Raw genomic sequence first — 26,525 nt, forward strand, 5'->3', positions numbered from 1 at the left:
ATGAACAGCTGGACACTGTACATGTTAATTCAAAACTGGGGCTTTTGCTGTGGAAGGAGATGCTGTGGGCTCAATTTATTCTATTCTATTCTATTCTATTGATGAATGGGCACCTAAAGTTACCATGTTTACTTAAAATCTAACTAATATTACAGTTCTGAATTAACATCTGCAGTGTTGAATTGCATCTATTGAATTAGCAGTGTTTTATCTACAGTGTGGACCATGTAACGTTACAGTACAGTGTTTATTGGCATCTAACTGGACACAAATTAACATGGATAGAATTCAACACTGGCAACTCAACACTGGCAACACTGTTTTATTCTGTTTTGCTGTATTCCTTTCTATAACGTTCAGTCCTCCCACAGTCAGCCGCAGGCTCCTCTGCACAGCACTGCCATATCAAGTAGGTTATATTAAGCCTGTCTAAGCTACTGTACAGACTTGACTGCAGTTTCTTCAGATTAAAGCCAGGCCTATACATATCCCCTCATCGTGTATGCCTTTAGATCCCGAGCCCCAGCGGGTGGGTGTACGAGGTGCAGGCGCTGCAGTGTGTGATTGCTCTGCTTCTGACCCAGACCCCTGTTCTCTCTTTAACACTGGAACGTAGGCTGTTGTACAGTCAGTCTTTTTGAATTGTATATCAATAACCAGATTTTAAATGGAAATAAGGCTTTGAATATACCTGGCCTCAGTGCTGCAATGAGAAAAGTGTACCACATGAAGAATTAAGGAGCTCCCTCACGTTATGTAATCCGCCTGGTTTCTTTGCCCCATATTCCTCAAGGCCAGAGCGGGCCTAAACATGACACTAAGCGCTGTTGGGTTTGCTCGGAGAGAATTTGTCATCTTCTGTTGCTGTTTGACTGGAGGATTATTGTAGCGTATTATAGCTATGCACGGGAAATACGTGACCCATTGTCGTGCTTACACTGGGGGTTGTATTGGGTAAAGGTTTCAGCACAAAAAGCCTTTTCATGGATTTGAGAGAAAAGACAGCCGTCTAAATGGACAATCTGGCAAAAAAGGAAGCAGCGTTTTCAGTGTGAAGTTGATTTGTCAGGTCATGCTTTGAGCTTAACATTGCAGTTGACATAATTCATTCTTACCACAAGCCCATTCGTCCTTTATACTACACAGCAGGGGTCAGCAATGACACCATAAGCATTGTGCAGTCATACTCACATACAAAAATACAGTGTCAGGACATGGGACATGTATTGCATATATGCAAGCAGCTATATGTGAAAATAACAATTCTAGTATTGTTTTCATATATATAAGCATCTATATGCAATAATATGTCCCACATGTATAATACACACAGTCATGTACAGAAGTATGAATACCCCTAGTCAAATTACATGTTTTGGGGAGTTTGGTGAAAATAAGTTAACACATCCTCTACAGGGAACAAATGTAAATATATAATTTTTTCTTGTGCTGAGTTTATTTGGAAAGGAATAAAACACAAATGTAAATATAAAATGTGCCACAATCCTGCAATGTAGCACATTTTCTGTTTTATTTTTTATGCTAAATTCAGCAAATGAACAGTAATTGTGTATTGGAATGTGCACAAGTGTGTGCTTTGTAAAGGATGTGTAAATTTATTTTAATGCAGAAAATTGGCAAACACACACACACACACACACACACACACACATATATATATATATATATATATAATTGTTATGACAAGAGTACAGTATACCATTTTCTTTCTCTTGACATTGTACGTTAGACCTGTTGTTCTCTTTTTCTCAGGTCTTCCTACAACCCCAATTCCAAAAAAGGTGGCAAAGACATTAAAACTGTGTCACTTTATTAAATGAATGATATGCAGCTAAGTGCAACATATGTAAAGTGTTCGTTGCATGTAAAGGTGAAAAGCCTTCCAATCTGCTAGCTTCTGATTCACCATAAACGGTGCAGCAGTTATTTGTTGGTGCCTCGGGAGTTATAATAATAACCGCTGAAAATTTGAACAAGAAGCTGAAGGACAGGAAGCCAAATTCAGCCTTATTATTATAAATTCAGTGTTAAAACTACAGGTAAGGTAGTTTGATAGTCTGAATGTCCTTATCAGAAAATCTTTCCAGCATTAAACGATTAAAAAGCATATTTTGCTTAAACTTTCCTATTGGAGGGTTGGGGGGTGATATTACAATGAAAACGTAATAGGTAGCATAGCATAAATCGAGTCGATAGATATCGATACCAAGCAGTGTTGGTGTTGATATCCATATCAATAAAATCCTAAGAGTAGCTGTTCCTATCATTAACAGCGGTTTGGCAAAGTATTCCAGAGCCCATGTGGTGGTATCCATCGCAGAAACATTGGTTTTTAATGCAGGGTTGTCTGAGGGGCCGAAGGTCTCAGGCATTCAGTTGTGGCTTTCTGCCTTTTCCTTTATGCACAGATATTTCTCCAGATTCTTTGATAATATTATGCCCGGTGGAGAGTGAAATACCTAAAACTTTGCAATCGCTTGTTGAGGAACGTTTTCTTCTACACTGTTGGATTTTTTGTTGCCGCGTGTTGCCGGCATCAATTTCAGAACAAGCATGTATCTGAAAAAACAAGCAGATAAAACATTAAATATCTTTATACTGTTTTCATTTACATATAAAGTGTGTAATCACTAATTTCTGTTTTTATTTGCATTTTATTTACTGTCCCAGCATTTTTGGAATTGGTGTTGTATTAGGTCAGGACACTTTAAACTGAAAATGTGCAAAAACAAACACACACACACAATTTTCCTTTCATCCTCCCTCTTCTCTCTGTCATCCGTGTAGCTCTGTTGTCCTGTCGTGTTGTCCGCTGGCGGGGTTACAGTGGTTGGCAGCAGCTGAGTTGGGAATTCACATGTCAGTGGACAGTGTGTGTGCACGTGTGTATCTGATGCGTAAGGTGATGGTGCATGGCTGCTCAGCAGGTGGAACTTTACTTCAGCCAGGAATAGCTCAGAGAATGCTGGGCTCATAGAGCCAGCAGTTTATCCAGGATGCCCTGAGAGGATGGCCTTTACCCAAGGCTTTCAGTAGGTGGAACCATATTTAGCTGTATTCTAAGCTAGTGATGCACACTATTTGCCAAAAGTTTGTAGACACCTGCTCATCCAACGTTTCGTGTGGAATCGAGGGCATAAATAAAAAGTTCCCCTTTGCTGCAGTAACAGCCTCGACTTTTCTGGCAAGGCTTTACACTACATCTGTGTGGGTTTGATTGCATTTAGCCACGCCAGCATTAGAGAGGTCAGATACTGATGTTGGGATTATTAGTTCTGGATCACTAACACACCTCCAGCTCATCCCAAAGGTATTGAATGGAGCTCCATCACTCCAGAGAGCACAGGTCTACTGCTCAACAGCACAATGATAGTGGACTTCTTATCCCTGTAGCCAAAGAGGACAGTAATTAGAAGGGATGCTTACACATATAAATATAGATAGACAGATAGATTGATAGATAGATAGATAGATAGATAGATAGATAGATAGATAGATGGATAATATGGCCAGAAGTATGTGGACACCCCTCCTAATTACAGAGTTCAGGTGTTTCAACCGCCCCCATTGCTAAAAGGTGTATAAAATCAAGCACATAGCCATGCAATCTCCATGGACAATCACAGGCAGTAGAATGTGACTTGGAACTGTCAAAGGATGCTACCTTTGCCACATGTCAGTCTGTGAAATTTCTACCTCGATAGATCTGTCCCTGTCAACTGTAAGTGCTATTGCTGTGAAATGGAAGCATCTAGGAGCCACAACAGCTCAGCCACAAAGTGCTAGACCACACAAATCTGCATAGTTACAGTTCTTCACTTCCCCAGCCCGTTATACCTCTGGCGCTTGGCACTGGGCAAAGTGACCTTAGGCTGATGTGCAGATGCTCTATTTAATTATTTCAGCTGGAGTGAGTAGTGGAGAGGAATTGGGCAGAAGGCTGTGTTATAGTAAGTCTATAGTAAGTCTTTTGCTAAGCTGTTGATATACATGAATACCTAAAATACTACATGAGTTAATAGTGGTCACAACTCTCAACTGTTGCCATATGGACCTCGACTGCGGGAATTTATTTGTGGCTCTAGTACATAGCACTGGGTTAGACAGGCTTTGAGTAAAGGACTATTTTAAAAGTCTATAGATGGAGGTTGTCTTATCTGGGATAAGCATCTATGATCTCTTTTAATGCATCTACATCTCGGAGGGCTTTGGATTTATTAGTTTAGTGAAAGCTCACCTGCATTTTACCAACAAATCAGATGCATTGTGTCTTACAGGCTTCAAAGCTTATAATATCACACAAAAACATACAGATGAAAGTCAGAAAACACAGATAAAACAGAATGTTTGGCTCAACAGTGGAAAGCAGGTGGAGAAAGAGAGAGAGAGAGAGAGAGAGAGAGAGAGTGAGGGAGAAAGGATTAACTGGTACATATCTGAGGCTTTGCAGCTGGATGCTTGGTGCTTTGGCAGCTGGTTAGTGGGCAGACAGCTGTGGACCAAGCTGATCTGCTTTTGGCCAATTCTGATTCTGAACTCACAATTGGCCAGTTCTGATAGCGACCTTTGGCCGACTTGCAGTGTCCAAGCTAGGGAGCTCTGCTTGGCGATGATGGCAGATAAAATGTGGATGCTAGCGCGAGCTTCTCACTGGAAAACGTGGCAGTTCCTTTGTTTGTGTGGAAACAGCAGTGGCTAATGTTCAGCAGCAACACCATTTTGCTACACTGCCTCGTGTAGCTGCCTGCATTGATCGTCTGTTTCGCTGCAAGATGCAAACGAGAGTGGAGAGGGTGAGAGAAGAAGCAGGCTGGGCGCTCTGAAGGAGAATTGGCATGATGCTTTATTTTCTGTGGGGATTTCTGGGTTAGGTTTTTTGCCTCTGATCCCAAGTCATTTTAAAGAGAATATCTGCTGAAACCAAGTCCAGTTTGATTTTTATTTTTCATAGATTATACAGCGGCACAGTGCCCACTTGAATTACAGTGCAGTTTGCAAAACCAGTCCGGTTATGGTAAGATATAATGTAGATATTCTTTGTGCTGCATTCTAACATTTAGATTTTTTGGCTCCCCTTTTGAAATCACCATTATGTTGTTTTGAATAATCTACTTTTACATTTTAAGTTGGTGTAACATGCACAAAGTAGCCTTGTCCTTTTTCTCGCCTTTGAATGCACTTTTGCTTTTACCACTACATTTGATGGATAATTTTATGTGCAGCTAATTTAGCTGTGTTTTGAATAGAAATGGAATAGAATTCAGAACCACCGGCCAACTGTGTTTGCACACTGTGGAATTAGACCTCCGCATTTAACCCATCCGTGCAGTGAAACACCCACATACATACACACTAGTGAAAGCACACACACTAGGGGGCAGTGAGCACACCTGCCTGGAAGGGTGGGCAGCCCTATCCATGTCTCCGGGCAGCTGGTCTACCTTCGGTCCCATCCTGTTGGCTCAGGGGAATAACGACCCACATACGTGTGCAAAGCAGTTCCCTTTTCTCAGCTTTGAATTTGCTGGTACTCTCACCACTAGATATTTTGGTTCATTTAATATGCAGCTAGTTTAACTATGTTGTGACAAAGGCGGCTAGCCTGACTGCAGTGGACACACTGGCATTGTGGATTACAAGTGTCCTTTCGGTTGTTTTTGTTTTGCTCTATAAAATAGTTCCACATCGCAGACATTTAACATCTAATGACACATTCCGTGTTGTAGAGAAGTCCACTCCTAGTTCAACTTTGAAAGAAGCTCAGAAATGGTAGGAACACTGGACTATTTATGAGGGAAAGCAGGTGGACGCTAAGACTCAAAACATGGCATTGCATCATTTTAAACAGATCATTCATGAGATTTGCTGTGGCAGTTTCTCACACAACTAACATTAAGCACAATACATGTTAGATTGACAACAATGTGGTTAACGTATGTCTGTGTTCTCTCAGTCTGCTTCTCATATTAACCTCATATTTGTCAAGCGCAGCCCAAGGCATGCACTGTCATCAGGGGCGGTAACAGTGGTTGGCAGAGTTGCATATTATGGCGCAGGTCGGGTTTCCATTCAAACGTTTTTGCAAATGATATGTACATTTTAGAAATTTCAGTAGAAAAAAGGAAATTCACACACATGACACAGGCTACCACGATTAGGGGCTTCATCAAAATGAGCAAGACGGAGAGATTTAACTCAGCTTTTGCTTCAAGTAGAATTATATTTACAACCATTTGCCATCTTTTTATGGCAGCTCAGAGGTGCCAGGGCAAGCAGTGGCCCACCTAATGAGGGTGGAAATCTCAGTTCCACCCCAACAGCATCCATGCTGCGTCTGGGAATGCAAACCAGACAATTCTGGGAGCTTGTTCGCAGATACATTATTCAAACGAGCTTAGAAATATTTCAGAATATCAAAAGCAGCCATGAAGAAGCTGAAGGAATAATGCAGTCATGTGACTTACAGCTTGCTACATCATTGTTTATTCAGAAAACCCTCTACCATCACTTTCAGCATTCAGATTTGGTAATAATCTAACTTTCCACCTCATCCTAGCATAAAAATCTTTTTGCGATATTTGGGTGTTTTTTTGAATTTCACATTTTTTAAATTTGCAAAAAAATAGTGGATGGAAAACCCGCTATAGATTTGTACTCTAGCCTAACTGCAGCCTACTCTTACCTAATGTGACGTGGAGCGAGGAGGCGGACGCATGTGCTGAGTCGAGCGAGATTTATTTCAGGCAAATCCAGGGTCATACAACCAACACTGAGATATCACGGGACAAACATGAAGAACAGAAACGCAGAACCTCAAACAAGAATGAAACAGCACGTCAAACACAATCAAACAGTACATCCAAAAAACAACAATAAACAACAAAGGCCAACACATACCAAGGCAAACACAGGGCTTATATACACGAGGGCTAACAAGGGATCACAAGACACAGGTGGAAACACAGGTGGGAACAATCAGGGGCGGAGTAACCAAACAAGGGGGCAGGACAGAAAAACCAAAACAAACACACATAGAAGATCAGGAAGTAAACACGAGCACATGAGGAGACTGGGAGGGGCCAATTGTGACACCTAAATATTTTGGCAGCCAATATTTTATCTAAACTGGATTGTTGTTTCTTGATTTAATTTATTTGAGGGGATATTGTATATATCATTTACTAAAATACAAATATCAGATCAGACCTGGTCAATAAGAATAGGCCTATGCTGGTAATAGAATCCTTTTATTCAGATATGGAAATGTGGAAATAACTGGTATTTTTGGTTTGCTTGTCCTTTCATTTGACAATAATGACAAAGATTAAGCTTGAATACACATCACACATTATCATTGCTCCCACGTTCACTTCTGAGTGAGGAAGCGTTTCAAAATTACCGCAGATAAAAAAGTTTTTACTGCCCCTGGGAACTGTTATACATTAACTCATAAATATATTAGGGGTGTGATTCTCTAGGCACCTCAGGATTCGATTTGATTACGATTCAGAAGCCTGCGATGCGATTATAAAACGATTATCGATGCTTTTTTTCCTGTACAGCATTTCTATTTTCTCACTGTGTCAGGAGTGATTGGTACTTTTAAAACAAAGTATTTGCAATGATCTACAAAGAATTTACTTCCAATATCTTTTATTAATAAATCAAATGGAAGTGATGTGGTAAGTGAACTGGAAGGCTCTCATTCACTGCGCTTGCTTGGAGCACATTAGACGCTGCTGCCGCTCATCTGTGATAAAATGCGCAGTTACGGTGAAATAAGACCCAGTGGTAATGGATGTCCATGCAGCACGTTACAGCCATCCTGCCTGTTTTCTTTAGTGATTTTATATCTTGGGTTTTGGTCTCGTAGAGAGTGAGACATGGGGCGTTTGTAACACAACGCGATAGCGCTGTTTCACAATGACTGAGACTCAGACTGCAGGTCACCTAGCAACGATGCGTTATTCGCATTCATAAGCCGCGCAGTTGGTTTCCTGGCAAGCTAAATCTGCAATGAGAGACTGTCAAACACTAAAAAGTGGCAGAGGGGAAGTCAGCTTCTCTTTCAAATTCTCCCGTTCCACCTTAAATGGTGCCGCATTTACATTTGGCACCTCAGTCAGAATTTAAGGTGGAACGGGAAAATTCGAACAAGAAGCAGGAGCGACTTCAAGAAGAGACTACAGCCTCGTAAAACAGTCAAACACTGAGAGACATTTTACTAGAGACTGATCTACTTTAGAGGAAAAGTTTTCTGGCAGAGACGGGAGGAAAGTGGCTATAGCTAAAGCTTAAAGCAGAGCAATGTACGTCTGCGTTTTCATTTATATATTAACTTATTCTAGGACATCAGCACAACCTGAGATATACTGGACATAAATGTTGTGGCTCCCAAGGTGGTTTGATTTTTGTTGAAAGGACAAAATGGTTCTTCTAAACATTTGGGTTGTGACTCCTGACCTAACCTGGCTTTTAATGCAGTGGGAGCTGGCTGGACTTTCGTGTTTCCAGTGGCGTTTTTGTTATGTGCCGTCACAGAGTGTCTGCACCCCTAATATATATATATATATACATATATGGAAAACAATATATATGGAGAACAATATATACCTGTAACGATGGGGCATGATAATGAGGCGGAAATCCAGTGTCAGGGTCAAAACAGTCCAGGGTCACAGAGCCAACATGGATTAAACGGGGAACAGACATGACGAAAGAAACTCAGTATAAACAAACAACAGAGGCTGGAAGAAACAAATTACAAACATAGACCAAACAGCATGAGAATACAATACAAAGACCAGCAAACTCACAGGGGAAAACACAGGGCTTAAATGCAACAGGGATAACGAGGGTTAACAAGACACAGGTGGAAAACACAGGTGGTTACAATCAGGGGCAGAGTCTGAAAACAAGGGGGCAGGACTGGAAAGAAACAAAACAAAAGCGCGTGGACAGGACTGGGAGGTAAACACAAGCACATGGACAGGACTGGGAGGTAAACACAAGCACATGGACAGGACTGGGAGGTAAACACAAGCACATGGACAGGACTGGGAGGGGCCAATCGTGACAATACCGAATATATATTTATCAAATATATTCTTGCAATCTATGAAAATGGCCAAAAATATATTTGTGAAATATAATTTTACAAATGCATTTATTTGTATTACCATATTTTTTCAGTTTTATATAGCTCTAACACAAGTTACAGATATGACTAAATATCCATGAACTAAATGGCACTGACTTTGCATTAACCATGTACATATGTGGTAAGGCAGTACTCACAAAATGTATTTCAGATAAACATGATTTCAAATCATCAAACTGCATTTTGACAGTGTATCAATACCTACATTACTTCCTTCGGCCATGTTAAAGGCTTATTTGCTTATACTTAAAATTTTCAATAAAAAAATAAATGGAGCACAAATTAATTTCAAAAGGTACTCTAATTAGTGAGATACATAAGATGAGTACGTATTTCAGCGATTTTAATACAGATGTATCTGATAAATACATATGTACAAACATTTATTTTTGTATGGCATATTGATGTGTAATATTTTTCCAAACACTTTAAAATAAATGTTTGATTTGATTACTGTGGGAGTGAATTTTGAAATGCAGTTTAGTATTTGAAAAGTATTTCGACATGGACTGCAATGCGTTTGAAATGTATTTCAAATATATAAAAAATGTCCATATACTTTCCATATGTGTTATGTTGGACATTTCACCACAGTGTTTACTTGAGTTGTCATACATGACATTGGTGAAATGCTAGTCAGTCCTTCAAGATTTTTTTTCTGTCATTCTCACCATCTGGCACAAGTAAGCTTCTGTAGCTTCCTCACGCTGCTAATTTTCATGTTGTCATTAAATGATGAGATTTAGGCAGGATCCAGCAGAGAGCGACATGACAAAGCACTTTGAACACTGCAGCAGCAGGCTGACTGGCTAAACATTTATCTCCGTACGAAATGTGATAAGATGAAATGTCGGACATGGATAAACGTCAAGTTGCGTCCAATTGCTCATTCCTTTTGTCGAAAAGAATGAAGCTTGATTTATGTAAAAGCCTCTGCTTATCCACTTAGCATGACTTTGTGTCTCATTTCTATGCAGGTCCAACTCTCTCATTCAGAGATGGCCTGATTGGATGCAGACTCAGGAAGGCTATTTAAATTTTATATGAACTGGATGGTGTTGTGTAGCCTGTATCCCTCTGAAATCCAAGCAGAGATGTAGGCCATCCATAAATTTGTGCTTGTTGCATTGTACTGCACCCAACCTAGCAATGAAATAAACTGCCTTGCTTTGGGTTCTCTGTAATTATGCTTGATGTCTATGTTTACCACACAGTTTTGAGACTAACAGACACTTATATACACGTATAAAGACAATAAACTTGATTTCAGCTGAAATAAATTGTATTATTTTGTTTTTTTATTACCAAAATTTGGCCAAGCTGTGCAGAATATTGGCAAAAATCCTATTTAACCTTGTCTCACCTAGACCAAGTTTAACCCCTGGTATAGCAAGGGCCCGCTGCAGGCCTAATGTTTAATTTCACATTTCTATAACCTAAGAATAGCTCAACCAGTTTGCATTGGAGACCCTATAATTACTCAATAATAAGTCTGACTGTGTAGCCTATTAAGATCACAGAATGGTCCGTTTGCAAAATTATGACTGACGTGCCGCTTATCCAGTCACAGTCACATCTCTTAATATTCCCTCCTCCATCCAGCAAAGGAAAAAATGAAACGACATAACTATTAAAAACAAACCTGCAGTAAAAATGACGGTGGCTGTAAATTAGAATTCTTAAAGTAAGAAATAGTGGAAAGTTGTTACTGAGGTGTTACGGTCTCATTTGTGATTAAAACATTGTTTCTTAAGATTAATATTAATACACCCATACACGTACCATTCTTTGTAGTGTTTTATTAAAATGTGCTAAAATACTTTGTGTAGAAGACAACAATTCCTTATCCAACATTGCTCTGACTTACACTAGCGATAGCTCCTCTGAAGGGGCAGCTTCTATTGCTAAAACAGCTGTAATGATGAGCGACTACATAATTTCCCTGGTTTGATTAATGTAAACATCATTTTCAGAAACCCTTTTCTGTTCGCTTTAATGATTGTGTTGTTAGTTCTCAAACGTGTATGCCTCCACTGTGCTTCTAAGTGTTCCTTTGAGCTACCGAACCTTTTAAGTGTTAAACCAGGTTGCCTGACTTGAAGGTTTGACAGATGAAGCAACATTAACTAAGGGAGGTGGGAATTCTGAGAATTTTGGAAACCGTCAGTTACGCTGAATTACATTGAATTGATTACAATAGTTGAATATTAGAACAGTGAGTTTAGGACCTTGAGCTGCGGTGCAAATATTTTCCTGTTGCAGGAGATGGACAGAAGCTATGAAGGTCACCACCATTCTAAACCACCTTTCAACAGAAAGGCCTTGTTCACTCTGTTGCACTTTTCTGTTGCACAACAGCCCTGTTTTCAAACCGTGACGCCAGCTATCAAGACTAACATGATTTTTAGTCAATGAGAGTGTGTCTGTTAATGGTTATGTTTAGTAAAAGATAGATGTTTGTTTTGCAGTTGATTGGCTGTGTTATTTGTGGCTTAATTGATAAAGCAAGTGTTCCCAGTAATGTGGTAGTGTTCCTGGTATTTATTCAAAATCTGTGTACATACTGTATTGGGTAGGATCACTGTGTGCATATTGTACTGGGCAAAATGATTCTTTATTGGCTCTGAGTGCCTGCGGTACTTGTGTGTATTTAAAGCGAGTGGGCCAGGCTGCATGACTGAGACATGCTGTGGGTCTGACGACAGCACTGACTGCATGTATGGCTCTCACCATGGTAACACTCCTCTGTGTATCTAGACACAGCCAAACCCCTGCTGCCACTGCGTTTTCTTCTGATGAATTATTAAAAAGCAGAAGTAATCAGCTTCTCTCGCTCTGCTATAGGCCTAGATGTTATGTCTCCTGCTTGAGAATCAGTGTGAAGCTTAAGCACTGCACCATTAAGAAGAACTAGAATGAAGAAGAATGGTGCTTACACATTGTGTCCTTTGCCTTGAGGTTTAGTATTGAAATGGCATATGTTATATGGCATTAATATTCAAACTCTAAGCCAAAGCTAAGCCAGTTAATTGAATTGCCTGCGTCAGCTGTGGGACAGCCCCATCCTTTTCACCCCTAATCACAACAACCTCCTTATTCCATATAAAAGATATTCTTTATTCATGTCAAAGACATGTTGATGGTGATTTATAGTTACCAGAACAGCTCATTAGACTAAGTCAGATCATTATTTGAACAGTGTGGGTAAATATAAACTGAAGTTAAATGAACTCCCAAGCCTGACATATATGCTTTGTAGGAAATGGTCATTTTTTAAGGGTCAGTTATCTCCTCTCTAGCTGAAATTCAGGGGGCATATATACACAAATGGAGACACTTTGTGAAATGTTTAAAATAATGCAAAATAACAACTTAATAAGAATACGTTTTACTTACTTTTTAGTTACTGTTGCCTTTCTATCATCTCGAACGAGTCTGCCCATTCTCCTCTGACCTCTCTCATCAACAAGGCATTTTCGTTCACACAACTGCCGCTCACTGGATGCTTCCTCTTTCTCGGACCATTCTCTGTAAACCCTAGAGATGGTTGTGTGTGAAAGTCCCAGTAGATCAGCAGTTTCTGAAATACTCAGACCAGCCCGTCTGGCACCAACAACCACATCACGTTCAGAGTCACTTAAATCCCCTTTCTTCCCCGTTCTGATGCTCGGTCTGCACTTCAGCAAGTTGTTTTGACCACCTCTACATGCCTAATAAAGTGGCCAGTGAGTGCATGACATATTCTGCATTCAAAACACATTGAGTTTGCATGTATAAGCTCTAACAAGTCATGTATCAGAAATGCAGACTGCGTTTCGTGTTTGAAGTTTTGCCTCCTGGTTATTTTGTTTTTGATCTGATAGGACTCAGGTATCCTGTAGATGTAGTCAATGCATATTAAAGTCAGACATGAGTATGGCATACCAGGTAGACTGTGAAATACAAGCCGGGAGTTGTTTCTGAGGACATTCCGTGGCAGAGGAAACAAATCTAAACCATAATATCCTATCTCACGGTTGGTATGATAGTGTGGATGCCCATGACACTCAAACTGTGGGTAGGGGCTAACTAACAGCATGAGGAATAGGTTCCCTGTCACGACTCCATTTTTATTACAGTGGCGATGCAGGAATTTAAGTACCAATACACAAAACATTCTTTTCACAAATCTGAAATAGGATTGCATACATATCAGTTATGTACAGACTTGTTAGGTGTATTAAACTCGGGTCCTGGTAACAGACCCTTCAAACAGACCCTGGCAATTAACAGATGAGTGGAATCTCATATGTTTGAGAAGTGAAAAGCTACTCTGAGCCAAACTGTGCTGAGCACTGAAATTCAATTTTCCTCACCTATCAGAATGTCTTTAACAATATTTTGTTAAATATGTGGTAAATGTTTCAGTGATGTCATAATTTGATGCTGATATTTCAATATGAATAGAGATGGAGGTCTGTATGGGCATGAAATTGAGGCCAGACACCTGTACCTGTGACTTGCAGACCCAGTACCATTTGCATGCGCTAACAATGATGGATTATCTCATATTTACAGAGTTTTGCAGAGTTTTGTTACTAAGCGCTTGAGTTGATTGGCAGAAAATGTCATGCCAGGATAAACTGACATGTTACACATCTGTATTTTATTTAAAGTATTTATCATCATAACATTGTTGTGAAATTGCTGATTGCATCTGGCTGTGAAAATCATCTTCCCTCCTCTAATCAACTTTTCCACTGTCCTAAATTTCCCTTGCTGCTGGGGCTACTGCCAAAAGGCTTAATACTGCAAAAAAAACATGCAAAATTCAAGAAAATAAAAACAAATGTACTGTACAAAAAAAATCACTCATTAGAAACAAATCCAAGCCTGATATTGTACATGAAAGATCAGCCCGAAACCCAGTATTACTCCTATATGCAATATAAGGCCTACATGCTAAGGACTGTTTTTCTACTTACATGGCCATTGTAAGATCATGATGACTAACATGCATCTAATATGCATTGATTTCCACACGTAAAATATACCTGACATTATATATATGGGGGTTATAGTGGTGTCATATATATATATATTCAATTATCTGTAACAATAAAATGGCGAAGTGCTAGTTTGTGAGCTCTGCGTGAACAGGATTCCAGGACGAACGGATGGCATTTTTCATTTCAAAAACGGCTAATGAAATACGTTTTTAAGCTAATTATTGTACATAGTTAGCTACTTAATGTATGCAGCACTTTGACAGAATGGGCTGCCAAGTGTTTAGAAGTAGCTGGTATATTTCTCACACATTTTTTAATGGGCAGAAACTGATACGCTTGAGTGATGTTTGTAAGAGTATTGTTAGCTCTTTCTGTAAAATCGCTTACAGTGTGAACTGCACATCCTCAGGATGGAGTTAGGTTTATCAGAACACAAACATGGAGGCTAAGCTAATGTTTACGGACCGTTCTGCTTCAAAATTAACGTCTTCTTTTCCAGTGAAAAGTGAGCTGCTTCCGTCTTCAGGTTAAGTTGTTGTCTAACTCTAGGTTGGACATCGCTTTGAATAATGTTGAATGATTGTTGAATTTAACCAATCTGAATTTAAGCTGAATTGAATCTGTTTTTTTCCCAATATTGATGCAGTAAATATAACATTGAGGTGTGAATGTTTTCTTCTGACACTCTTTTCTCTTTTCTTCATTTGCCAGGCTTGGTTAGAGAGGTATGGCTACCTCCAGCATACTGAACCCTACATGGCTGTCCTGCGTTCTGCCCAGACCGTGCATTCAGCCATCGCTGCCATGCAGCGCATCTATGGTCTTAATATCACAGGCAGTTTAGACCAGAACACCATAGCGTAAGTAAACATAAACACTGTCCTAAGCCACTCAGACTTGCTGCTATGAATGTGCCGTTTCTAATCAATAATGTAGGCCTACCAGCAATAAATCATCAAATGTTTACCATCATTAGAGCTCGAGAGCCAGATGTACCTACAAGCACAGATGCATCAGAATATGCTTTGATGCCACCACAATTTATGCTCATAATCAGTGGTGGCTGATGCTTTCTGACACAGAGGTGGAGATAATCTATTGGTGAAAAATTAATTATAAAGTACCATTCAAAACCAAGGAATCTTTGGTCATATTAGTTTTATATTATTCTAAATCCAGTAATACGTTATAAAATGTAGATATAAATATATCTAGAAAATAAAATAAATAGAAATATTAGAAACAAGACTCTAAAAGTTATAGATGTTTTATTCAATATTTCAGTTATTTTGGGAATAATAAAAATTATGAATCAATGCTAATAAATATTATAATGTAATTGTCTTTGATGTATTTTCTGTCAAGTTATCTGCCTTGAGATTTGCTCACCACTTTGGGCGCACAAGAAATTGTGAATATTAATTTACATAATGCGGGACACATCACTGATGTTTCTTCTTGGTTTACTTTTTCTTTTTTCAGATTCTGTTTCCTACTAATCATTTTAAACCTGTGAAAGTGCACAGGACCAACATATTAGATTCATTTTATACATTTAACTGCAACCCTTTGGGTTTTATTCTATTGAAAATATTGATTCCAAGCTTTTGAATGCCTGTTTTGATCTGTTTTGCATTTATATATCTATTTTTTCCCCTGAAATCAGGCTGACAACATCAGAAGTGTCTCTTTAAAAAACAGCTATAGCTGCTTAATTGCACATTCACAAATTGGTATTGGCAGCTTCTTTCAAAATCCTCTTTGAAAGCTCCACCAGTCATCACATACAAAAGCTGAGCTTCCAGGTGGGAGACTCCTAGTGAAGGCCGGTGTTCGAGCGGGACCCAAAATGACAGCGTAAAAGTGTCCAATAAACGTTGATCTTGGCTTCACAAAAAAACATGAATTTGAATCTGCCATTGATTTGCATTGAAGCCTGGCTTCAGCAGGGGTCCATGGGATGTGCTTCCAGTGGCTCCCACAAACAAATCCATGTAGACTGTTCTGTCTATCAGACACAGCTTGCATTATTAAACGAGCAGTGCCAAAATACTGAACTGCAGTTTGAGTGATGAGTACGAAAGAGACATTGTCGTTGTCAGTTCCATGTTATGAATCCTATTTGTGCCTGAAACTGGTGCAGAAGATCAGGCCCTGATTGTTTAAATAGATAAATTTTTCAGTAGCATGAAGGATTGAAATAATAAATCATATATGGAGATTATATCAGATACACTGTTCCTGAGGTGACTTATCTGACATGTTTAAGCCATAGGTTTAAGCTTAGGTTCAGTGTTTTTAGCTATACTTGCTAGTGATCTAGATGAGGGTGCCAAACTGATTCTAGCAAAGAAGCAATGGTGCATATTCAGGGAGGGATGTGAGGGACAGCCTTCGCCACTTTTTTAAATTATGTGAGATCATTTTGGGGGTCATGGGATGGTTGTTGAGAAAAGTACACAGCTGATTTGCAAAACAACCATCAATTATTATATAGCTGTACATTCCATTTAAAAGCTCTTAATTTAAGCCAAAATAGACTTTCTTTCATGTTGTTTGCTCAAATATTTATGATGCAGATCAAACAATAAATTTTATAAGTGACACGGTGCAATTATATCAGTACCAATGGCAATAAGAAAAAGCCATTTTAATTGGCAATAAAATTTTATCTCTAAAATCTCTGAATATGTATGATATGATGTATGTATTACTTGTGTTTGTGTTTTTTAATATTGGCGTAAAAGTATGAGAAAACTATACTATAATGGCAGGTGTACTTTGTTTACCCAGTTTTACGTTTGAATTGCTCCATGTAAGCTACAGTTGTGTGCAACAGATTGAACTCTTCTGGTCAAATTACACGTTTTGTTGATTTTTTAAGTGAAATTAGGTTTTAACACATCCTCTACAAAATCTGGTGTTTTTCTGCTACATTTACAACATAATTTCTATTTATCTGCTGAGTTAATATGTTGGAAATAATCAAAACATACCTTAGAAAAAGCACCAGAACTTTTGCACAGGCCTCATTTTATGTTTAATTTTTTCCCAGTATGTTAAGCTTTATGCAAATTGTGCATTAAAATGTGCAGAAGTGTGTTCTCTGTAGAGGATATGCTTTTTTCACTTAGAAAATCCACAAAACATGGAACTTGGCCACTCAAACCTTTGCACATGACTGTATTGACTCCTGACGTTGGTTTCCCGCCAGCTTGTCAGACTAAATTTGCACCCCTGCAAAAAGAGACAAGAGATGACAGTGTGAGAGCATTTTCAGGTTCAGACAGCCTCAAGATGGAGGCTTTAAGCTTAAGTAAAATTCCTCTGTTCACTTCACTGGGATTTTTTTTTCTGTATTTCAAATTTTGCCCCTGAGCAGGATGCAGGTTTCATATATGAATAAGGAAAGTAGTTTTTTTCTTAAGAAAACAATTGTAGGCCCCTTATTATTTGTTTCATACACTTCTAAATGTCTTATGCATTTGAATTTGGTGACGGTGTTCAAAAATCTTGGCCTGTTTGTGTTTTAATCCATTTTTTGAATATTCTGTGTATTCCTGAATGAGAAGAATCAGCATATGAACTCTGTAGCTTAGATGCCAGAAAAGTGGTTCTACTTTATTAGCTTCTATTGACATTGTACACCAATCGTTAGGTGTCACATAGGGGTGCCAGATAATTGATTTGCATTGTCTGACATGCTGGGCTTTGGACTGTCACACTTCAATTTGTTTTTGTGGTGTTTTTTTCCCCTCACAGCTGGATGAAGAAGCCGAGATGTGGAGTCCCAGATCAGGTCAGGAGTTCTTATAGCTCGCGGTCGCGGAAACGACGCTATGCACTGACTGGTCAAAAGTGGCAGCGCACGCACATCACATACAGGTGAGCGAGAGATCCATAAACAACAGTCATGCTCTGTCTGATTTCGAGACCTATTTCATGCATAGATGCATATGCTGACTACTAAAGTATGTATGGGCCAAATTTGTGTGCGACATACCCCTTTGTATATGGAGGGCCCCATGACGGTTGGCTACTCCACCACTGGCTGGCTGCTAACTGTGGTCTTAAGATTTAGTCTTAAGTTTGAGAAATGAGTAAAAATTCATTTCCACCAAATACTTCCAAACCAAAGTTTCCAGATTTATAAATATGTTATGGCATTGTAAAGTCTTTCTTGGCTATAGAGGACAAACTGGGTGAACCTACTACAGCGCCACCCTGAGGCCCACCAGTGCTGCAGCTCTATTTATTTAAGAATACCAAAGGTAGAAGTTCGCTGATTGGTGGGTGATGTAGCTGACCGATTACCTTTCCCTTAATTTGTATTAGAGTGTCTATTTTTTTCTAACGGACAGCATAACTTCATTTTCAGGAACCCCCCAGAATGTTTAATTGGAGACATTCAGAGGTTAATTGGGAGGTCCCAGACCCCCCTCCCACTGTCCAAAGACATGCAGTCAGGCCAAAATTAGCCAGAATAGGCCAAATTGTCCCTAGGTGTGAGTGTGTGTGTGTTTGGATGTGTATGTCTGTCTTTTTGCCCTGCAGTGGACTGGCGACCAACCCAGGGTGTATCCTGCCTTTCGCCAAATGACCACTGGGATAGGCTCCAGCGCCCCACCACAAACCAGAAGGAAAAGCAATTTAGAAAGTGTGTGTGTGTGTGTCTGTGTGTGTGTGTGTGTGTGTGTGTGTGACAGGAGAATGAAAAAACAGACTTTATTTTTAATGTAAGTCAATGGAACCAGACTTTTTTCCAAGCCATTTTGGGCCATTTCTTTTGGTCTGTTTATCACGAAATTTACACATGATGTAAAAAATAACAGGCATTTTCAAATTATATCAAAAACTGAAAAAAACATCAAAAAGATACGAGATACGAGGTTTTGTTCCAATAACAGCGATATGTTTCCTGCTTTTATCCCTGATGCTAAAAAAATGAATAACTTGTACTTAATGACCATTTTGACTGACAGTTTAATAAAGGGTCCTCTGACATTTTGCACAGGACTGTGTTTGAAAATTACCATTAATTTACCGTTTGTGCTGTGTTATTGATTACTTACCCTCGATTGACTTTGCCTCTGTCCTCGGCCAGGAAATGGCATGGATATCACAACTTGGCAAATATATGCAGCTTCAAAACGTTCAGGGTACCCGACTTTATTATCCGTTCTTGGATTGTGGTGCTTCTTGGTGGGACAATAGCATTTCTGATAAAATCAAAACCACTTGAAAGCACTATTAATGCTTTAAGTGCTTAGTGGTAAAGGCCAGAAATAGAGTCTTGACAAACTGTTCTCCAGAGCAGTTAGGACAGGCACACATACAGGCCAGCGGTCAGGAAAAACTTCAGCTCTTCTGCCCCACATCTCACACTGCAATGGAGACATAGTGAAGCATAAAATAACCTGGAATATTGACTCTTTAACCTTCAAGGAAGCTGTTTTAATTTCCTGGAGATTATGCTCTGAGGGGCTGGGGGGGAAATAGGTGTTCTCACCTCAATTTAGAATTGCCTGGTTACAGCAGGTGATAACGGAAATGATTTATTCAAATCCATTTTTTTAATTGAAGGGACAACTATGCAAATGGAATGTAAATGAGGCCCAGGCCTGTCAGGCGGGAATGGTCTGCTGACAGGTCTCTAAAGAGCGAGAAGTGAATGGAGGAGCCAAAGGAGATTTTCTGTTTCTTTCTGTCTGTCAGCGAGAGATAAAGACTTTAATGTGCAAAGTTCAGCAAATCTGCCGCCCGTGGAAGGGCCTCTTCAGAGAGTTCACTTTTGAGCTTTCGGAAATGCGGACAGAAAAAAAAAGACTCTTATCCTGTTTCTGAGTTGTTTTCTCATTTTATGTGGCAGTCCATCTTCTTAATGGCTCCTGTTTGAGTGTATATAGAGGTCGGCCTTGTGCTATTCTGAGTCCAGCTTCGTGGTTACTTTTATAATGATTAGAATAAGGATTCGGAAAGAGGCAGCTGGTCCTAGGTCAGCAGCAAAAAATCAATGCCCTGCGCTCTGTTTTAAAGCAGTGGTAAGATGCAATAGATGTCCTGGTCATATTCTATCTGAGTGACCTACTCTACAGCGGCACACTTATTGATCATTCTCAGATTGGCTCGTCCTGTGTGGATGTAATTAGGATGTAGGTTATTTATCTGGATTTAGAGCTTGTTAAATTGCTCCCTAATGGTACGACTGTAAGTCATATGAAATTAAAATGCAAAAGAACTAAAGCCCATGAGGGTCTATGATGCTGGTGCTGGCAGGTTGATATTACCCATGAGCACGATCTCAGCAAACCAGCAATAGGAATTGTACAGTACTGTTCCAACAGTCAGAGACCACGCTTCATTTAACTTCTAATCAAAATGCCCCTTAAATATAAATGATTTGTTTTTCATGATCAGGAAAAAAACAACACATTTTAACAAGAATTCCAGAGAATAACTACATTTTTCAATATTTTTTTCAGTATTTAGTGCATCCACATTTTATGACAGTCTTTTCACTCACTTTCAATTTTTCTGCAGGGATGTTTTTCCTCACCTCCAAAATTCAGTCTTGAAAGTTGGTTGCATTCTCTTTTTCTCACGACCCAAATAATCCCAAGCACACTCAGTGCTGTTGAGGTCTGGACTCTGGGTTGATCAGTCAATTATCTAGAGAACATCAGCAGCTTTTTAGTTTGATTAGATCGTTTTCTATTTCCTCGTCTCAGTAAGAGCATCTTATATCACTGAGTCGTCTTCTCACAGTGGAAGGATGGACGGAAACACCTGTGGATGTTGTCAGATCTGAAGCAACTAGATTTTCTCCTCTCTCTCAAAGATGAAAGCGTTAAGCGCAGTTTATCTGATGGTGCTTTTGGTGTTTACCAGATCTTGCACAGTTGTTAGGGGTCACATTCACATTTTCTCTGTAGCTTTTAATCATTTTTTCAACTCCAGCTTTGGAACTCTTGGACTTTTACTTTGCCTTATGCAAGTGGACGATACTGTATCTCCTGAAAAATGAATAACTTGTACTTCATGGCTATTTTGACTGAAATTTAAATACAATCCGATAAAAGGGTGGTCTGACTTTTGCATTGTACTGTCCTTCAACATTAGGTTTCAAGAGACCAAGTGAAACATTACACATATATGTACTGAGTTTATTAACTCCACCTACTTTGTATCTATGCTCATAAATCATTTTGTCAGAAACACCAATCATATAAGTGCACTTTGAGGATTTACAATTACATACTGTAGTCAATCTGTTGCTACACAGTTTATCACCCTTCTCTGTGACATCCATCTGTGGAAAGGGACCACCAGAGGGCCACCACTTATTTAGGTCGTGGATCACTGTCAGACTGTCATACCAACATGATGTATGGTTTTGGGTGTTTCATGTAACTATATTTCACATCACATAAGCGTAGCTCATTTGTATTAACTCTCCACTCTGTTTGGGCTTTGACGAGCAAAAATGTCAGGAAAAGTTTTGCCAAGCTGAGTTCTAGATAGAAGAGCCACAGTGGCTCAGGGAGTTAGGGGTCCAGACCACTGACCTGAAGGTTTGCAGTTCAGTATTCCAGTGATTGTTCATTTAAAGCGAAAGAGCTGAATGCTGTAATACACCTGACCCTCCTCTGACCACGGTTGACCATTCATGTACAGGAGGCTAGACTGTTTCTCTTTTTTAGACGATTGCACTTTGACATCATTTTCACTCAGTCACACTGGCGTCTTTTAGGTTTCAGGTTCTTTTTATCACACACTTTTTATCACTTTGCCACTTTATCACTTTATCACTTCTGCTCTTGCATATTTTATTAGGGCATGTGCCAAATGAGTAAATATAAATGTAACTGTACATACTGTTGTGCCCTTGAAGCCAAGTGCTTAGTCATAAGTTGCTCCAAGCATGCTGTCATTTCCAAGGCGTGCATGGAAATGAGATTAAATAAAGGTATAATCCAACCATGAACTGGATCTGAGAATCTCACTGAGAATCACAATGATTTGATTCAGTTATGATTATTTAGGAAAAACGTGGCATGATGAAATCTCTGATTTGAATAGATTTTATTACGTTTGTACAATTTAGAATTATTTTTTTAAATGACTTAAAATATACACAAGTGTAATGTAGATCACAGAACAAATTAGACACACTGTTTAATTACTGGCTAAAAATGAGTGAATACTTAAGTTATTATTTATAAAATGGAAGAAAATTATTATAATCAGTTACAATTATTATAATCAATTATAACTGATTCTAAAATTCCAAAATTCATGTAGTTTGATCCTCACCTTGATTGATACCACCCTTAATAGCCAAAATCTGATGCTTTCTCTCTTCAGCATAAAGAATGTGACTCCTAAGGTGGGGGCTCGGGAGACCCATGAGGCCATCAGACGGGCTTTTGATGTGTGGCAGGGCGTCACGCCACTGAACTTCGAGGCTGTCCCCTATAGCGCTCTGGAGAGCGGGAAGCGGGATGTGGACATCACCATCATCTTCGCATCTGGTTTCCATGGTGACAGCTCTCCTTTTGATGGTGAGGGAGGCTTCCTGGCCCACGCCTATTTCCCAGGGCCTGGGATAGGAGGCGACACACACTTCGACTCAGACGAACCCTGGACCCTGGGCAACCCCAACCATGATGGTGAGAGAACGGCAGGTTAGGGTGTTTTTTTTTTACCTAATTTTTTGTTTGTATTGAAAGTTGTTTATCTCAAGGACAAATCGTAATCTGTTGATAATATGGTGATAGTATGATCGTAATTGTTAAATAGCTTTTCCAATACAAATATTTTTCTGCAAAGAATTTACAGAGTTGAAGTTATGGAGAATAAACAGACATTAAGTTTGAGGAAAGCATCTCAAAATGAGGAAGCTGTGCAAAAGAACATCCTTGGCAGTGTGGAACTCTTTCTTAAAAAAAAGTTTTCTTATATCAGATGTTTTTTCTTTTCTTTAATGTTAAATACTATTCAGATGTAAAGCTGACCATTAGGAAATACAGTGGTGAACTATGATTATTAGAGCTAGGCCTTTTGGCTGTAAATGCCAAGACCTGGTCAAAAACAAGGATAAAAACACCTCTATAGTAATACTAATTTTTGCTAGCACCCGTGTGTGTTAGTGCTAAGCTAACAGCAACCATTTTTAGCCATTTTGAATTAAACATGGACATTTGGAGCCTGTAAAAGATATTCCATATTATGTTTGAAACTTGTACACTTAGTACATGATCAGTTTTACAATAACTTAATAAAGAGTCTTGGCATAGAGCTGCCACTGTATTCCATTTCTAACAAGTGATTGAAACTACAGCTCATATTCACATTCAGTGATGTATCTAGAACTTCCAGAAGGTCTAGAGTCCATGTGTCAAACACAAGGCCTGAGGGCCAGATCAGGCCCAAGGCACAATCCTATTTGGCCCCAATACTGTTTTACTATTCTGTTAATATTAGCCTGTTTCACAATGCACTGCTCTCCTACCCTAGCAGCAATCTGTGGGACAGTGGATACACCTCACTTCTACACAATTCAACCAATATAAACATCTAACGTCAACAAAGCAGCTCAGAAACTGAGCCCAATAATTAATGAACTTGCCTAGTTCAAGCAAATAAGTAGGTTTAAAAGATTGAGCTCCTGTGGATGTTTACATTTTGAATATTTCAAGTATTCATGTAAGGTCTACTACAAGTGCCTGTAGTTTGAAGAAACAATAGCGAGTTTGCATTATAGCACAGCATTAATTAAAATGAAATAAAAACATAGTCATTCTCTGGCCAATGAGTTTGTTGAGATTTTTAAATGTGGCCCATTCAGTGGTTGAGTTTGACACCCCTGGCCTGAAGTGACATCATTCCTCAAAAAATTGGTCCCACCCCAAACATGATTGGTTGATTCCTGTCAGTTCCTAATTATGCTAGTGGTTATTCTCACATATTAGACCTTCAGTTCAGCAAAAAATCTGACTAGATAATCCAACACTAAAACAGGAGTTTTACTGTAATAACTACAGAGCTTAAATACAACAAGCCTGATGATTCTGTAGAATGAACATTAACTAAATAACAGACGTGTCATTTTTAGTTCACAGAAATCATAGGACTAGAAGACCCTGAGGGTTCCCATCTGAGGAAATGTCAATAATAATTACAAAAAATTAATGACATTGATTTGGCAAAGTATATCATGACAGAGTTTTTGCCCGTGTTGAACAACACTGTGATGCATTTGAACAGTCAGGACATTTTTTCTGTACTTCTGAGTCACAAAAATGTGTGGTGTCAAAGCTAAAAGCAGCAACATTTTGCGTAATTTTACTGATTTGCATAATCGCTTCATTTGCATGCGGTGATTAATTTGTTTTTTAATGAGCTGTGCTGTTTTTGTTTGTGGTTTTGTTAACTCCATGTCTGTTTGTGTTTTTGTGGGCAAAAGTTAGAGCGTGTTTGTGTGTGTGTGTGTGTGTGTGTGTGTGTGTGTGTGGTGTTGCTTGACACGTCGAGTTTGCAATGAGCATCCATTAGCCGAGGGGTAATCAGATCCTTCACTTTGCCATGAGTTGCACTCCGAGGCACTCAGCTTTAATAACGTGAATCAAGCTGGACACGGAGGGCTTTTAAGACGCTCTCCTGCCAGCGCTGAGCACCTCCGCCACACCCCTAATGAATACTGGCAGCTCCGCTTGCTCTGTCCTGCTGTCTGCAGGCCTGATAGCGCTCAGACACACTCGCTGTCTGCATTTGTTGTCCTCTTTATCCCTGCACGTGCCCCGCATAATACCACCACCGATTAACTGGCCTTTATAAGGTTCCACTCTGCTGTCCATATGGACCGTATACTGCTCCACTTTCTATATGTGGAGCCAGGCAGCTGTTTGTGTGGCCCAGATTAAACGACAATGACTGGATTACGAGAGCTGGATTTTTCAGCACTGTATGCCTACAATGGCACTGTTTTTTCTGTTGTTATCATAACAGTCCTGTGAGCTGTCCGTAGATGAATCATCTGATGGGTGTTCAAGTTTGTACACTGCATTATTTCTGCAGCAGTCTCATATATTAGGCCTCAGTTCAGCTCTTGACGTCTTAATCAGTGGGAGAAGTATCTTGGCTGTATCTATCTTGATACCACAGCAAAAAAATATCTAGCAATATAATAAGTACTTATTATAATAAGTATTATAATACGTTTTACTACGATACCACAATTTACTCTGTATTTTTGTATTTTTTAGTTCACAGAATTCATTAGGACTAGAGGAGGCTTCCCCTCTGAGTAAATGTATATTCAGTTCTGCATGAAATATATAAATACAACATGCTGTGTGCTTTGCAGTCTGTGTGTTTTTGGGGAGGGCTTTCATGGGGGTGAGTGGGGTCCATCAATCACTAATCCCAATTTTCAATGATAAGAAAATATCGTGCTAATTATTTTTGGATATTGCCAGACCTTGAGAGTGACACAGTGGTACTTGATGTCCTGGCAAAATAAGTTTGACAGCACTTTCTAGAATATAGAAATATGGTGCACATTCTGTATACAAGTAGTTTAATTATATCGTTTCAAACTAAAATACTGAAAACTTCAAATATATCTAAAAAACTCTTTTCTTTCTTCAGAAGTGTTGAAATATGTTTAAATCTTGAGTCTGTATATCGGGCGGTATGTTCTCAAGTTCTGATCTGCTTTCATCAGGATATAACTACACTACATTCAAAACAAGCTGAAGAAATGTGTCAGGTGCATATTCATCACAAATTGTACATTTTAATAGAAATAATACAGCTGCAATTTTTTTAGCCTATTACAATCATAAGAATAGGCCTATTGAGGCTGGTGTTTTCTTTTCTGTTCTGGCATGTATCACACATGGTAATCATTTTGCAAAAAATCGTGTTTGCTCAATGTTCCCCTTACAAAAGAGGTCATTTAAGACCATTAAAAAATGTAATTTATAATTATCATTCTTCCCCTTACTGAAAATGTAGTCAATCAGTCAAGGTACATTAGGAGTCCCAAGTTTGTTTCAGTTTTACAGTGGAGCTCAGAGGCTAATAGGCTAACAAGAAGGTAAAGGAAGCTTAGGACCATAAAACATCTGTGTTTTCTTCTCCAGTAAAGTTACCCGTTTGGAGATACAGTATGTTGGCTTTATGCTCATTATACATTATACAGGCTGAAGCACAGACACTTTGGGGGACAGCATGAACATGATTAAACTTAATTTAAACTTAATTTACTCACTATTGCAATGAATCTTATTAAGAGAGACACTAATTATGTTTCACCTAAAACCAAATGTAGGGTTTAAGAGTTTTTCTGTGCA

General features: G+C 39.1%; 1 protein-coding gene across 2 annotated transcripts in view; it reads left to right on the forward strand.

Annotated features, from left to right (window-relative positions):
* Positions 1-26,525, forward strand: part of mmp16b (matrix metallopeptidase 16b (membrane-inserted)) — a 38,144-nt gene that overhangs the window by 1,545 nt on the left and 10,074 nt on the right. Inside the window, exons 2-4 of one of the 2 annotated variants that reach the window (XM_017702500.2) lie at positions 14,881-15,029; positions 17,932-18,054; positions 22,534-22,853. In XM_017702500.2, coding sequence (XP_017557989.1) covers positions 14,881-15,029; positions 17,932-18,054; positions 22,534-22,853 — 592 coding nt within the window. The remainder of the gene's footprint in view (positions 1-14,880; positions 15,030-17,931; positions 18,055-22,533; positions 22,854-26,525) is intronic. The other variant, XM_017702501.2, reaches the window with a different exon arrangement.

The sequence above is a fragment of the Pygocentrus nattereri genome, chromosome 19 (genome assembly GCF_015220715.1).
Source record: "Pygocentrus nattereri isolate fPygNat1 chromosome 19, fPygNat1.pri, whole genome shotgun sequence".
Classification (NCBI taxonomy): Eukaryota; Metazoa; Chordata; class Actinopteri; order Characiformes; family Serrasalmidae; genus Pygocentrus; species Pygocentrus nattereri.